This window comes from Pteropus alecto, unplaced genomic scaffold, assembly GCF_000325575.1.
Source record: "Pteropus alecto unplaced genomic scaffold, ASM32557v1 scaffold65, whole genome shotgun sequence".
Taxonomy (NCBI): Eukaryota; Metazoa; Chordata; class Mammalia; order Chiroptera; family Pteropodidae; genus Pteropus; species Pteropus alecto.
In genome coordinates, this window is record NW_006439191.1 from 5090582 (window position 1) to 5106193 (window position 15612).

Consider the following 15612-nt stretch of genomic DNA (forward strand, 5'->3'; position numbering starts at 1 on the left):
AAACGCTACCCCAGCACTTCTGCTCCAACAGCATCTGTTAATTCACTCCATTTATAAAATACATATTGACAAAGACAACTGAACTGGGACCAGGGAGATTTGATTTGGTGTGAGAAAGTCAATTCAATGTGATTTCGTTAAAGGGCTCCTGCAGGCAAATAAAAGAGTTTAAGTAATAAAGTACATAAAGAGAGGTTTTACGAGCCAGCCCGGTCTCGTGGCAGGCACACAACGCCAGGCTGCGAGAGAGGCCAGGCGTACGAAATATGAAATGCAAACCCTCACGTCGCAGGTATGGTATTGCTAGAGTGAGGGAAAAAAAAAGGGCCATATGGATATTCTGGAAGGTCACTGAGGTCACAGTCATTAGGGGCGACAGACAGGAGGGAGCAGCAGCAGAGAGAGGAGAAAGACATGTGGCACGTCTGTTTTCGGTGAAACCTTCAGGAAGGTCAAGAGAATTAAAAAGATATATATTTTTTTTCCTCTTGAAAAATATCATTCCTTCAGTCTACCAGATTACCAGAGTTGGTGGAATTGAAGAATTCATGAGAAACTCTAGAGCTGGTCCTGATTATTGGGAGGTGAGGAATGTCACAATTTGTTTAAAAAAAAAAAAAAATTTGACTAGCATGGAATGTCATATTGAAATAAACAGGGAAAGGACTCTGAAATTTGGGCTCACGGATGGACTTCAAGGGTATGTGGAATCACAGTCAAATTTTTGTGTGTGTTCCATATGCTGTTATTTGAAGTGACAGTTTGCAACTTTCGAAGATTCTAAAGGGAGTGTACGATCCACAAAAGATAAAGAACCACTGTCACGGTGGACAGTGATCTCTGCTCCGTTTCTTAGAACGGGTGCCTTTACTTTCCGCAACAGCGTTCTAACCGATTTATCTTTCCTTCTCTTCACATTCCGTCTGCCACTCAAATCTAATTGATCTCCTTAAATCACAGTTCTTCACACTGACTCTTCCCTGAGAACTAAATCATGTTCAAATCCCTTTGCCTGCTCGGTTTCATCTTCTTCTATTCCCTTACACAGAGTGTACACCTCCAGTAGATCCATCGGCTTCCTACGACTTGGACATGCTTTGCAGATTGCTAATTTCACACTTTCGCTCAAGCTCTGCCCTTCAGCTGCATGTCCTTTTTTCTATCCACACGTCTCGAAATCCCACTCACTGTTTGACGTTCCAGTCCAATGGTTTAGCTTTCTTTATCACCTTGACTGGAGTGATCTCTCCGTCTTAAGAATACGCTTGCATCTACTGCTCTCTTATGGACTGTGTTTAACCTCATCGTTCCTTTTCCTCTAGACTAGCTTGTAAGCCCTTAAGGATAAAAATGAAATCTTAGCCATTTTTACACTCACGAAGTTCTGAGAATGGTATCTTGAATATAGTCACTATACAGTACATGTTTATTGGATGAAGGAATATGCCAATTGACTAAAAAAAAAAAAAAAGCAACAGGAGAATAAAGATGCTAAAATGAGACATTTTACTGTTATTTTAAAACTCACCCATTATGACATGGGGAGGCGGGGAACTTTTGCATGTCTCTGTCAACAGTCACGATTCTGTCTTTAAAGAGCCTGTTTTTAGCTAACTCATCCAAAGCAGGAAGGAGTACTCAGCTGCTTAGTCATAGCACAAGATCACTAACGATTTATCATGATTTTCTAGTAGACATGGTTACTATGCCTTAAAACGGTGGTTCTCAAAGATTGGTCTCACGACCCTTTACACTTTTACAAATAATTGAAGATCCAAATTTTGTTTAAATGGGTTATATCTGTTGATATTCACTAGGTGAGGGCCTAAAACAGAAATGTTTGAAACATGCATTTATTAATCCCTTTAAAAATAATAATATATGACACGTTAGAAATATTTATGACAAATATTTTTCAAACTGAGAAAAACTAGTGAGAGCAATCTTCTTGTTTTACATTTTTGCAAGTCTCTCTAATGTCTGATTTAATAGAAGGAACTGAATTCTCATATCCGTCTCTGCATTCAAGTGTGGTGCTATCACACGGCGGGTCCTTGCTGGAAAACTCCTCTGAACACTCATGAGAGAATGATAGTGAAAAAGGCGTAGACTAGCTTAGCATTATTATGAACATACTTTTGATCTCCCATACCATCTGCCGAGGTCCTAGAGACCTTCAAGAGTCCTCAGGCCATACTCTGAGTCACCAACCTCAGAGCCTAGCGCGCACACACAGTACCCTTTCTTCTAATTCTGGCATGCGTGTGGTGTGCAGTCAAAGGGCAGGTTTTATCATTTTTTTTCCTGGTCATCCAGAAAATGTTTGCAACTTGGTAGTTACATGATACTGGGCCCACTCATCTGACTTGATAAACGCTGAAGTGGTTTGGGTCGGAGAGTATTCAGTGCTTGTCCAGGTGTCAGAAGGCTCAGACAGGTTAAGAGCGTGGACTCTATAGCCATTTCGATAAAGTTAGAATCTCTTCTTAGCCACATTGTCAAGAGATTCATGGGCAAATCTCCCAGCCTCCCTTGCATGTAGGTGCCGACAGACAGATGAGTACTAGTCAATGAAATGTGAATAATACTATTAGCTATTTCTAAACCTGGCCAATAAAATAACATGCAGACACGTTATTCCACGCTTTTCCCCACTTCTAGCTGCAAGAATGGATATGTAGCACATAGGACTCAGCCTGGTAAATAGTGAACATGAAATTGTGTTTTCTTCTTTTCTTTTCTTCTCCTTCCTCCTCCTCCTCCTCCCTCCTCCTCCTCCTTCTTGTATTTGGCCCCCTGAACACTGGGTACATCTTTTAGCAAATAAGCAGTATCTCGGAGATCCTTGACTGGGCTGGATTCCCCGATGGGACTTTAGTTATCTTTAGAATGCTAACAATCCCTGAAAAAGCTATGTGTCCACAGCCTCCTGTTTATTATATGATTTAATGTTTCATTCATTCTCAAAGAAGATTTTGAGGGGTTGGTTTTTGTTTTCATTTCTTTGTTTTAGCTGGCAAAGTCAACTTTCTTGTTAGCTTATAGCACAGATCCAGGAGCCCTGGGTCATCACTGAAGGAAATGCTTTAATTTCTGGGGTCATTGAAAACGTCCTAATGGAAACCTAATTCTGTTGGATATAGGACGACCATGCTCCATCACTATGGTCTGGGCAGAGGGAAGGGCTGGCACTCTATCACTTATTAGTCGCAGGGTGAGATTTACCCCAAAGCTAATGAAGTTTGAGCTTCAGGGCCCTTTGCTCGCATAAGTCTCTTCCAAGGCAAGTGTGCAATTTTATAAAAATTGCAAATGCATTACATTTGAGTGTAATTTCTTATGGCCACTGTCTCTTGCCCCTTTAACTGGCCCTCTGTCATATGTGTCGTCATATTGATTGAAATTGGAGTGGCCATGGATATTTTTGGAATCTAACCAAGGAAAAGTTGAGTTGGGAAATTATTTGGTTTGGCCTTAGTACCTACGTGTATATAAGTTCAGTCACTTCCATAGAAAAGTTGGTAAGGCTTGAATATGCCATTTTAACTGTAATGTGGAAAGTTAAGGAATATGAGGAATTACAGACTTGTAGTTTGGATGCATATAACAAAGAGAAAGATCAGATAAATGAACGTAGTATGAAACAAAAGCTGTAAAAATGAACAACAAAATCAAGTGAAATTTCTGACATTAAGAAGAGAATTGTAACAATAAATTTTGAATCATACCAAAAGTAGTAAACCATTCAAAGACTATGATGAATTAAGGATCTAAGCAATGCACAGACAATTTGATTATTTGATAATACAAATTATGAAGAGAAGTAACTCATAAATATATTAAAAAAATGTTTACTTCTCGCTAATTTATAATAGGGGCATCTATGATAATACGCAACTCAAATTTTGTCATAAAGATATCATGAAAAACTGATTAATGATGTCAATTCAGCAAATATTTAAGATAAGTCATTGCAAATCACCTTAAGAAAACTCAAAATGCCCTTAAGTCTTAGACTCCGGGTAGATATCTCTCCAAATCTGACAACAATCTTCAGTATTTACATAATAATGAGTTGCGAAGCTTAAAGTTACTTTTCTAAACTTGAAATAATTAAAAAGTGTTTTGATTAACCATATGACAGGAAAGAATGAATGATCTTTCTATTCTCTCTATAGATAAGTACGGTGCAAAGCCATTGATGTATGAAGAGATGATCAAAGGCTACAAGTTAAACCTGCTGGGGAAAAATGCAGAGGGATGTCAGAAGTTACACAATCCAAGTAGAGTGTTTTTAGAACAGTGGGATTTGCTAGGTATTTTTTTTTTTTTTAGATTTGTAATTTTTGAAATTTATTTCTTCCTTCTAAATAAAAAAGTATTATGGTTTTGTCTTGTCCTCATCATTTTGTTTTCTTTTCTTAAAGAGAATCTCCCAAGTTGTATAACTTTCAGGCACTCAAAAATGCAGGTCTGACTTGCTGTGTAATCTTGAGCAAGTGTCTAATCTCTGTGCCTCAGTTTCCTCATTTTTCTGACGTGGATAATAATGGTACCTACCTTATAAGATTAATTGAGGTAATAATGTACAAAATACTAGGCATAGTCCCTGTTAGATTCTAAGTACTCAATCAATGATGATGATTGCTATTAATATTAATGTTAACAATACTGTAGACAAATAAGGAACCAAAAAATTATGGCACACTATCATCAATAATAATGTTGTATATTGTTAGTATTTACTAAGAAATATTCTCCTGTTCTAGAACCAGTGTATTCGTGGTGTCTGTTTTCTGGTGGACATAATACTTTTAAGAAAAGTTTGAATCTGTTTTTGTGAACTGCATTACATGCACATCAAAAATATGAGATTATGTTTTTACTTGTTGTACAATATGTACCTAATTGTTGCAAAAGACATAATTAACGTGAGCTCTGATGACTTTGTTTTATGTCGAGGGCAAATTTCTCAGCCTCTCTGCTGCTCAGATTCTCCCTCTACGGAGAGGTAGACAAGGGCCCCACCTGGAAGGCGACCGTAGACCACGCCCTCCTGCTCTCCGCCGCAGCACTCCAGGTCTCTGCTCACAAGCTGTCCACCACAGCACTGCCGGCCACGCCCGTCGTGGAGCTTCCCCGCACAGCAGATCTGGTTTCCGGAGGTGGAGTACGGCATTCGGCCACAGCAGGAGTCGCCGATGCCAGTGGAAACCCGATTGTGCTGCTCATCTGGACAGCATACTTCACCTGCCAATTTAGGACAATAACCATCACTGCATGAGTTTAAAAAATAGGCTTTGACTCACAACTAAATTTTATCACAATGTCTTGCACATGCCAACTGGCTGAGAGGATTACTAGAAAGGATACCGTCATATTGGAGTTGCAAAACCCCTGTAAGACTTCAAAATTTTTGCATTAATGATATATAAACATGTTGATCTATTCACATATACACACGCCAGCTGAGACATAAAGCTATATTGTCTCTTTCCGGTAAAACTGACTTATTTTGGATGCAGAGTTCCTTCCATGAATTTTAATACAAAATAATTTCATCACCCCCAAAACACTTTTGCATGCGATCCCTTTATGGGTCACACTCTCCCCACACCATTCCCTTCGACAGTCACTGATTTGTCCTCCATCCCTACAGCTTGTCTTTTCACGTGTGTCCTATCAGTGGAAGGTCACAGTGTGTAACTTTTGGAGGTCAGATTCTTTCACTCAGTATAATGCCTCCTTGGTATGATGTCTCAACAGTCTGTTCCTTTGGGTTGAAGGGTAATAGTCCTTCGTGCAGACGTTCCACAGTTTGTCCATCTGTCCACTGAGGGACACTGGAGCTGTTTCTAATTTTTGGCAATTATGAATTGAACTGCTATAAACGTCTGTGTGCTGGATTTTGTTTACATGTTAAGTTTTCATTTCTCTAGAAAAAAAAAATACCCAGGAGTACACCAAGAAAGACTCAGTTTTCTGCCAAGATGAATTCCTAGAATGCAGGGGGCAGTTGCCTTAGCCAATAGCCTGAAAGGGCCCTATAATGTGGTATCTATAAGTCGAAGGGAACTGAGTAAAATTTTCATGATGATTCTACTCGAGGCCCATGGAAAGGAGAAATGAGCTTACTGTGAACAGCAAAATTACTTTACGTTTACATTCCTGTGGGTAATGGGTTTCTCCTGTTTGGCCAGAAATATAGTTGCCCTATTTCTTAAATCTTTACAGCTAGAGAACAGTGCCCCTTGTTGGCAAACTTTAACATAACGTGTCACACAGGCCAGGGGCAGCGTCAGTTAAGTGAAACATCACTTAGTACAAAGGCAAGCTCAGAGGAAACACAGGGTACACACATCTACAGCGGAGACGACCCGCACTTTTTTAAAGCCACTTTTGAATAGAACAAATATTAATTGGTTTGGATATTTTAGCTATATTTCCCTGAATCCCTCAGAATCTTATTCAGTTACTGACAAAAATAAGGGCTTCATAAAAAAAGATGTGGATTATATCAATGAGAAGTAAAGCCGATTTTTGTCCCCCTCAAAAAAGGGCTATTAGACATAAGATACAAGGATCAGTCACCTTCTCATTAACCTCTCAAAATGAATCTATTTCACGACAGGCTTGAAAATGTTTTCTCTCTCAAAGCCACCAAGCAGTCTTAACTGTTAATTGTTATTCTTCCCAAAGAACGACCCACATTAGCATTTAGCTCGAGGTCATTAGCATATTTATAAAAAGGAGGGGGGTGCAGTGAGCATTCTTTTCTCTGCTGCTCTTTGTTTTTGGGCATTATGGAGGAAAGTTGTGAGAAAAAAAAAATGAAGTAGATATTATTAACCAATGTTCAGACTTATCTATAAATAACAAAATGCTGAGAACCCGCCACAGCCTTGAACTGGCAGACTACTTGGTGACTGAATTACATTTGGATGCAAGATGGTCTGGGGTCACTGTGCATTCTTTCTTGAGGTGGCAGTGCTACATCAGTTAACGGAAGACCACTGGCTGAGGACAGAGGTCCCGGTACAATCTCTTCCCTTAGGTACACAGAGATTAATGATGGCAGCGAAACACTCTTGTTGATTATCCCATGAGACGGCATTTTTTTTTTTTACTTGACACCATGGTAGGCATTCTAATACTGTGAAAAACTACTTAAAGTACATCCAAATGTGGGCCATGTTCAACAGTTTGGTAGATATCGAAATCTTGATGTCTGAATGAGCATGTGCCAATATGCAGATAGGGAGTTTTTAAAAATTCTTGTTTTAAAAATTACTTATTAAAAAGTTTTATGTATTACCAATAAATGACTTTTGGACTTCCATGGTTTATTTCGTTTTTAGGAAAAAATGTTAATTTTTTTGGGGGAAATGGAACTAAATAGCTTGTTTTCTTAGTTCAAAATCTAAACTTTTTTAGGTCTGAGAAAGGTGACAGGCAAACCTCCTAAGTGTTAACAGCAGTGATAGATGCAACCACGTATTTTTCACCAATTTTAAAAGATAGAGGATATTTTTCAGAGTTTGAACAGTTACTTGTAAATCACAACTTACCAAAAATTGTATTGAGACTTAGAAATGAAAACACTATTAGTTTTAGCTAAACTTCAAGAAAAGCCTAGTATGGTCTTTTGGTCTAAAGAAAGAAAAGGTGAGACAACAGAAAATTTCCATCTCATCTGTGTAATTATAATATTTAAGGCAAGTTTTTGAAGGGGAGGGAAGATATGAACTATAGTTAAAAACTTCTACAGTATAAATTATTTTGAAAGACCAAAGCATTTAACAGTATTTGATTAGTTGCTAACACTATGATTTGTAGTACACAGAAGTTAACACTTTTCTACAAAATCCTATTTCTATCACCGTTGTGTTTACTTCCTTGGAAAATCAAGTTGATTACATTATTTAATTATAAAAGAATTTTTTTGAGTGTGAGAATCAGAAATAAGAGTACTGCTATGAAGACAGATTTTTCTATTAAGTTTAAGGAACAATTATGAAGAATAGAAGATTTTTGCCTCGAATAAACTTGCAAAGTAGCTAATCACCTCACCTACCCTTTTTGTTCCGGTGTTTTTGCAAAGAGATAATGGCTGAGACTATGTCTCATTTCACATACCTTGGCTGCTATATTTATACCAGACACAGGATGTATATACTGAACAACACCTGAATTAACTAGATGTTTGGCATAAATGTTACGCTGAACTATGTATCTCTAAGCGTTCGGCTTTCCCTTGCTGTCCACTTAGGTATCTTCTCTCTCCTTCATATCCATTTTCTGTACTTTTAGAGAAGACATAGGCATTAAACTTAGGTGGTAGGAAAGAAGTTTGTATTCTCAGTGGCTTTTCCATGACAGAAAGCAGTATTAAGCAGTATTAAGATTTCTGGAGGTCTGGAATAGGCATTTAAGAAATGATGTTAGCACATAACGACATGTTTGGGTTATGAGACTAGTATAGTACACACAAGAGCATGGATTTCGCAGTGACGCACCAAAATAAATTTGCATGTCAGCTCTTTCACGCCCACCTGCATGAGTCTGGGTATGTTATGATCCTCCCTGAACCTCTTTCCTTCTTTGTAAACTGAAGATAAAATACCAATCTCCTACAGCTGTGAAAAACATAGGAGGTATCCTATGTAAAACTCTTAATACAGAGCTTGTCATAAACTTGTTTTATAAATACCAATTTATATTTCTTTAATTCTCTATTATATTCACTGGACATAGTTTTGTGTAGCTGAAATTTGGAAAATCCAGTCGTCTGATAAACAGAAGGGGAAAACATGGTGAAGAGGGAAAAATCCACGTTTGCTGCTCTTTGCTACGTCCCTCCTTCCACTCCCCACCTGTAGCAGTTAGTGGGGCTGACAGCGGACTAGTCTCAGATAACCGGGCTGTGGGGTTCTAACCCATCCAGGAACAACGCACGTGTCATTCAGAACAGACATGGAGGAAACGCAGAGCGGTGTCATGGCGTGGGACACTTAGAAGTTCACAGGGTGGACTGTAAAACTATTAAGCCATGGAATAAAGTCCCGAAATAAAGGGAGCTCTCCAGCTTTTCGGATTTGCTTCCGTAGGCAGTAGATGCTTGGAGCCCCTCGCATTCCCTCTGTTTTGAACCCAGCCTTGCTTACAGTTTAACAAAGCTGAAAGGAGAGAAATGATATTCACAGCCTAGTCCCTGGCCGTGTGTGAGTGAGCGGTTCGCTTTTCGCGGGGAAGGTGCTTGCCATCGTTCATGGGCACGTGTTTGCTTTTTCCGGTTCCCGAGATGACCAGGCCCAGCCGGACACGACCCTCACCTGGCAGAATTCTGACGTAATACCCAGAGCAGCACTGATGGTTGGGCTGTGCCTCTCTTATTCTGCCACCGCAACAAACGCCAGTCGAATTCGACACGTGGGGGACGTACTTGTCTTCGCAACAGCGGAGCCCAGGCTGGCGGTCGTGGAGAACTCCGTCACAGCAAACCTGAAGGTTGGGAATCAGGTTTGAAAAGATACCGGTTTAATTAAGAATATCATATCACCATGCCTTATATAAGTATTTTCTAATAAGTCCTTGATATGAGACCAAATGTAGCCTATTTCTGATAAAAATTCAAAACACTTAAAAAATACATCATTCAAATCCTATAAATGCTATTTCGTACAATGTGGCTTTTTAGCCTTCGACCATGTTTTGTGCTCTATTCCAATATTCTATAAATGTGAATTATCTTTTGAATGTCAGTACGTCCAATGTAAAGATGATTTAGAATTATAAATGAATAATGTTCTTCATATATATTTTTGATTTAACGGTTGTTTAATGTGAAAACGCCAAGCCTATGGAAAGCTGTCTCTCGCTGATTTTTTAAAAAAATAAGTTGCTTTTTTTCTTACATTTTATATGATCACTTATTTATGAGCCCAATCTTCACACAAGAATCTTAACAGAGTCCAACATATATACATTTATATATATATTCATATATATAAATATAGAATCTCACATTAAAAAAAGGAAATTTATATGGAAATTAATTTTCAAAAGCCCTTGGAACAATGTGTTTTTGCCAGGAGCTGTGGGAGAAATCATGTGCTTGAACAATCAAATAATTATTTTCATGCTCGCTTGAGGTCTGAGAGACTGACACTCTATATAACAAATGAAACAGTGAACAGTTGCCTAAACGCAGCCTTAGAACCTATACTCGGCATGTTACATCGATTAGATATGTGCTTCCGTGGTAGGCAAAATCGACCGCTGTTTAAGAGGTGTTTCTTTCTCCTTTCTGCTCATCGCTACTTCCAGCCTGCACCAACATCTGAATCAAGCTCGACGTAAGATCGGTAGAATGTGGAATCTCTGTCTTCGAAAGGGCCTCTAGCTTAGGAGTTCATTCATTTTTCAAAAGTTACTGGATAGCAAAGAAAAAGGGCCCTTAAGTTTAGTCTGCCCCCGTGCTTCCTCAGGGAGCCCTGTTAAATGAACTGTAATTCATTTTCTCTGCTGTTTAGTTCTTATCAACGAAAACTTAAAATTAGTTTAATGCCAAGGATTAAAATGGGTGACTACTCCCTTTGATGCCATATTCTGTGTCAAGGATAAGTTTTTAAATTATGCCCTGTTTTTAAGAGTGAAGCAAAAAAATCTTCTCTATGTGTTTACCTGGGATTCAGGAATGCTGGCCGTATCTGCTTTCAGGGTAAAAACAACACCTCCCTCCCTCTTGCTTTATGACAGTGACCCAAGCCTTGCTCTTCGTTGTATGGTCTGAAAGCATTCATCAGTGTCTCGTTCGCATATCGTGTATCCGGACACTTTCCTTCATAAAGCTTCTCTAGTACTCGCCATCTTCTTTGGACATGTTCATTTGAATCTTTATTTAGCGATGGGCCGTTAGGACGGTTCACTTCCATACGTTCGTTATCAGTGCCATCCTCAGGCTGCTCCAGTCACATGAAATTTGTGCCTTTCTTCTAATCCATTCTGGTTTAGATCATCGACGGACCCCCAAGGGGACATTTTCCAAGCAATTATTTCTCTTGGGAGGTCTCCCCTTAATAGACTATTTCTTAATCTTCTACTTCGGTCTTCAAGGTAGTTGTATCAGAAAATGTACATGAACATTTCAATCACTTGAGCTAATATTCACACAGGGAGCCTCTCCCTTGCTCTGTGGCTTCCCACAGTCATTTAGTAATCTAGTGATTCTCCAAGTATGGTCCCTGGACCAGAGGCAGAGACATCGGCAGGGAACATGTTGCAAAGGCAAATTCTCACACCCCAGCCTGACTCACGGAATCCAAGTCTCTGGGGGTAGGACCTCCTCCTAATGTTTTAGTCCGACAGGTTCTCAGACTCACAATAAGTCTCTTTTCTAACTTTCTCCAACCCCTAATGCAGGAAATACATATTTCCTGCATGAACCCCAAATCGAAATTTACACTTTTTTTGGTTTTGAGATTTTCATTGACTTCATTTATTCTTTTACTGACAATACCTGTGTGTGTCTATAATCTTTAACATACAAATAAGACCTTTTTTAATGCATCAAAGTTTTCTTTCTCCTAGAGAATGTTTTTAATGAGAAAATTTATTCCCGCATTTTTCCTCCAAGATATCATAAATTTAATTTCATTTTATGAAAGTATGTTCATTGGACAGTACCTATTTAATGGCCTAAAATGATGTAAAACTTAGGCATAATGACAACTCTGGGGCTTAAGTGTCAAAAAATAAGATAGTTCATAACTGCTAGTTTTATAACATATCTTAGATGGTAACTAATACTTAGCCAATGTCAGCCATAATAATTTGTGTTTTGATCCATAATCCTTCAACGACTCACTTTCTTAATTACCGTGTCCTTTTGCAGCAAACCTTTTGAATTTAGTAGTAGCTTTAGTCATTAAATGTGCGATGTTGTTGATAAATAGGAACATTATTTCATTATATGAAATCCTACCTTCGAACGAAGAATCTTCTGCATCGTTTGTCAATAAAAGCCATTTACGAACTCCTCTGTCTGGCTGTACTATTGATCTGATTCCTAAACTACAACTAATATGAACATTAATCTGCAAATGGCCATAATTTTAAAATATTTCTGACAAACTATGAAAGGTCCTGTTCACAGTTACTCATCAGTGTCATGTAAACAAACACCCACTTGTAGCTGAATGGATTAGTTGTAAAGAAAATTCAAGTCGCTCCATCAAATACAAATTCAGGAGGTTCCTTACTATTTCAATAAACTAATATTTCCTGTGAAGATGATGAAAAATGAAAAGGCTAGAATGCTCATGAAGATGACAGAATTTTTATAAGCATCTTTTCTTTTCCATGGAGTCTTGATAGACTACTAGAAATATTGATCATGGTAAATCATGGTTTAAGAAGCAAGTGATTTCACATGGAGTGTTTAGTGAGAAAAACATGTCACTGACTAGTTTGAAAAGATTCACCTTAGCTTCAGGAGAATAGCACCTGTGTCCACAGATAGTTTTAGGTTTTTGACACGTCACTGCCATGCAGAGCTCAGCGCTGTGGTCCTTTACTAACTTCTGGGTTGTAGGGCATGGGTGCCATGTTTTCCGTAAAAGATCATATCCAAGAATGATGCCATTTGATTTCCCTGGAGACTTCCAATCAATTTGAAGGGATCTGTAACAGACAGGATATTTAATACTTTTGGAAAGATAACATTTAATATCGCTGCCTATCAACCTCATGTACTTTTCAATTAATCGTCCAGACTGGTCAAAAGGCCTATTTCTAATTAAAAAGCTGCAGCAAAGACTATGTATATATTAATATATACATACACACACATGTATATATTCTACTATCGTATAACATGTTTTGAAAATCGATCGAAACTAGTTAAGCTTTTTGGGAGAGTAATGCATGACATCAGTCCAGTGGTCTTCTACCTCAGATTTCAGAAACGAGAAGAAACTATATTATTTGTGGCTAATCAGGTAAATCAACATGAAGTTTTGGTTTGATAAGTAACAAAAGACACAAGTAACATGACTTGGTGGAAATTAGAAGGCGTGGCAGACCTAATCCCTACTGCTAGTCACCTTCTCCTTCCCTTTTCTCCTCACATGTAGGACTAGTGATGTGACATGGAGCTGCTCGAAGAGATGAAATTAGGAGACTGATTTGGGATTCCTATACGGTTCCTAGGAAATTTTAGCTTTCTTGACACAGCTGTCACCTTTCCTATTCTTTCTTCCTGCGAAACATAATCTCTAGAACTTCAGCCATCATTCTGCAGCCATTTAAGACCATAAGAACCCAAAGATGCTGCCATGATATTTGGTATAGCTGAACCAAGACCAATAATAACCTTCTGTTGTTGGTCTTTTGCCGTTTGTAGCCAAAATAAATGTCCAAACTGATAAAAATCTTTACCAATTGATAAAACTCATAAACTTCAACTACATTTTGCTTGGACATATCTTAATTTTTGACTCACAGGAACAGTTCTATGTCTATAATAATTCTTTAAATATCATGGTCGCATATGTTTGTGGCCAGAAATAGAAGACATGGAGATTCCCATAACAAATCCTGTTCTACATCTTCATGTGTTTAAAGATGTTTGATTTTTTTAAAAAATAAGCTATGATTTTGTTCTACATATGGGTATACATTTGGGGGAGGGGCTGATGTGCAATGAGGGCACAACATCTGACCAAAACTTTACTACATTTTCAATGATTAATATTTCATTTGCTGTAGCAAATGAGATCATAACATAAAGCTGTTCACAGAGGAATTAACCCTGAATAAAATGACTCACTCTCAGGTTAATGTTATAGAACTTTAATTCTGTTCTTAGGTCTATTTGCCAGAATCATACAGCCTAGATGACATATCCGTACCATCTTTAGTGTTTTTTTTTTTGTTTTTTTTTTTAATAAGCTCTATAAACAAGAAGTAGTTAAAGCTTCTAATAAAACCCCAGAGATTTAGACATGGCATAGTCTTGCATTTAGCATGTCAAGAAAAGTCTATTATTTGCAAAACACTAGGTAAATATAAACTAATAATTATTTCTGTTCTTACTGTTTTCAGAAAAAGAGGGTGGAATTCTGACATTTGAAATTAACTCCATTTGTATCATTCTAGAAATTTCCACCATAACAAGTAACCAACTAGTCACAAACAGTTAAGACTACCTTTACTTATAAAACATTTCAGTAGGTATTCTGGAGGAGAGTACAAATGAGCTTCGTCGCTACACCTGAAAGATTATACAATAAAAATCTCACAATAATTTATATTGACCACTTTTCTGTCATTGCATGAAATCATATTTTATCATACCTTTCATTTTAAGGAGAAATATATCTTTATAGACCAAATGACTGGGCCCCGTCTTAATTCCATGTGACATCATGTATTAGGAATTCAATTAAGCCCAAACATTTACATTAAAAAGAAGCAGTCAAGATAAACCCTGACACTTTAATAGACTGATTTTCCAGAAAAGAAAATTATTATTTCATTTTCTTGTGGGTACAAACAGAACACATTCACTAAATGACTCGGCAGATAGGAAATGTCACCTACAAGAGAACAGTTTCATAAGTGATTTGTTTAGCCACCATTATTATTCTAAGATCTTTATCCAACTCTCAAAAATTAATTTCACATTTTGTAGATACCTCTTCTGTATTCACTGCATAATCAACTACAGAAAAGACTACATTTAAGTGACATTCAAAGGTCCGACTTGCCCACCGAAGCTGGTGAATTAGTGGAGTCTAGAAACCACACGGAGAACGCCACGCCGTTATGACTTGTCTCTTTTGCACAGCCGAACTGATGTGAGACCATCTACACCTCGAGCAAAACCACGGACAATTTTGCTTTTGAAGATGAAATGAAATTTGAAATGAAAGACGTCACTGAGAAATATGCACTATTATTAACTAACAAATGAGTGCTTCACTTTGATGTTTAAGGGTAAAATAGAGGAAACATTCTGAAACTATAGGAATGGATGTTAAATATTGGGAAAGAGGCTCAAGCACACAGACCTATAAAGACTGTAGCTTGTGCAGAAACAGGAAACAGACTGTGAGTCCTCCAATAAATATTTTCTGGGGTAGATTTGTTCATAAAGTGATGATTAGTTTATTTAGCTCTCAGAGCACTAGGGCCTGAAATTTAAGCTACCTTAATAAAGATTCCGATTTTAGTACACAGATTGAGTGTATGGACATTCTAGTTGGAGCTATTTCCTTTTAATTCTGTCATATCATTCGAATTACTATTCTACTTCTGTGACTGCTATATTCTACTACAGCCACCACCACAATGATTGTCACTTATAATTATTATTTCGAGAAGCACCAACCAACACTGAAGATAGAAAGGAGTATAGGAAAATCATTTCTTCACCACCTATCTTTATACAGGTGAATATTAAAATGATGTAGGTCAGAAAGAATTTTTATGAAGAGTTAAGGTTCTCACTGGCATTCTCTAACATTTTGTTCTAATATTTTATTATCGTTTTGTCAAAATGTTCTTGTTTGGGCCAAAGGAAAACATCTTCATATACCATAAGATATCGAT

The 15612-nt window shown here is 37.7% G+C and overlaps 1 protein-coding gene across 1 annotated transcript in view; it reads right to left on the reverse strand.

The window, feature by feature from the left end:
* USH2A (usherin) overlaps positions 1–15612 on the reverse strand; it is a 564162-nt gene that overhangs the window by 124111 nt on the left and 424439 nt on the right. The window contains exons 47-49 of the mRNA XM_025049837.1: positions 12483–12681; positions 9333–9501; positions 5029–5250 (exon numbers count right to left, since the gene is read on the reverse strand). Of these exons, the coding sequence (XP_024905605.1) occupies positions 5029–5250; positions 9333–9501; positions 12483–12681 (590 nt within the window). The remainder of the gene's footprint in view (positions 1–5028; positions 5251–9332; positions 9502–12482; positions 12682–15612) is intronic.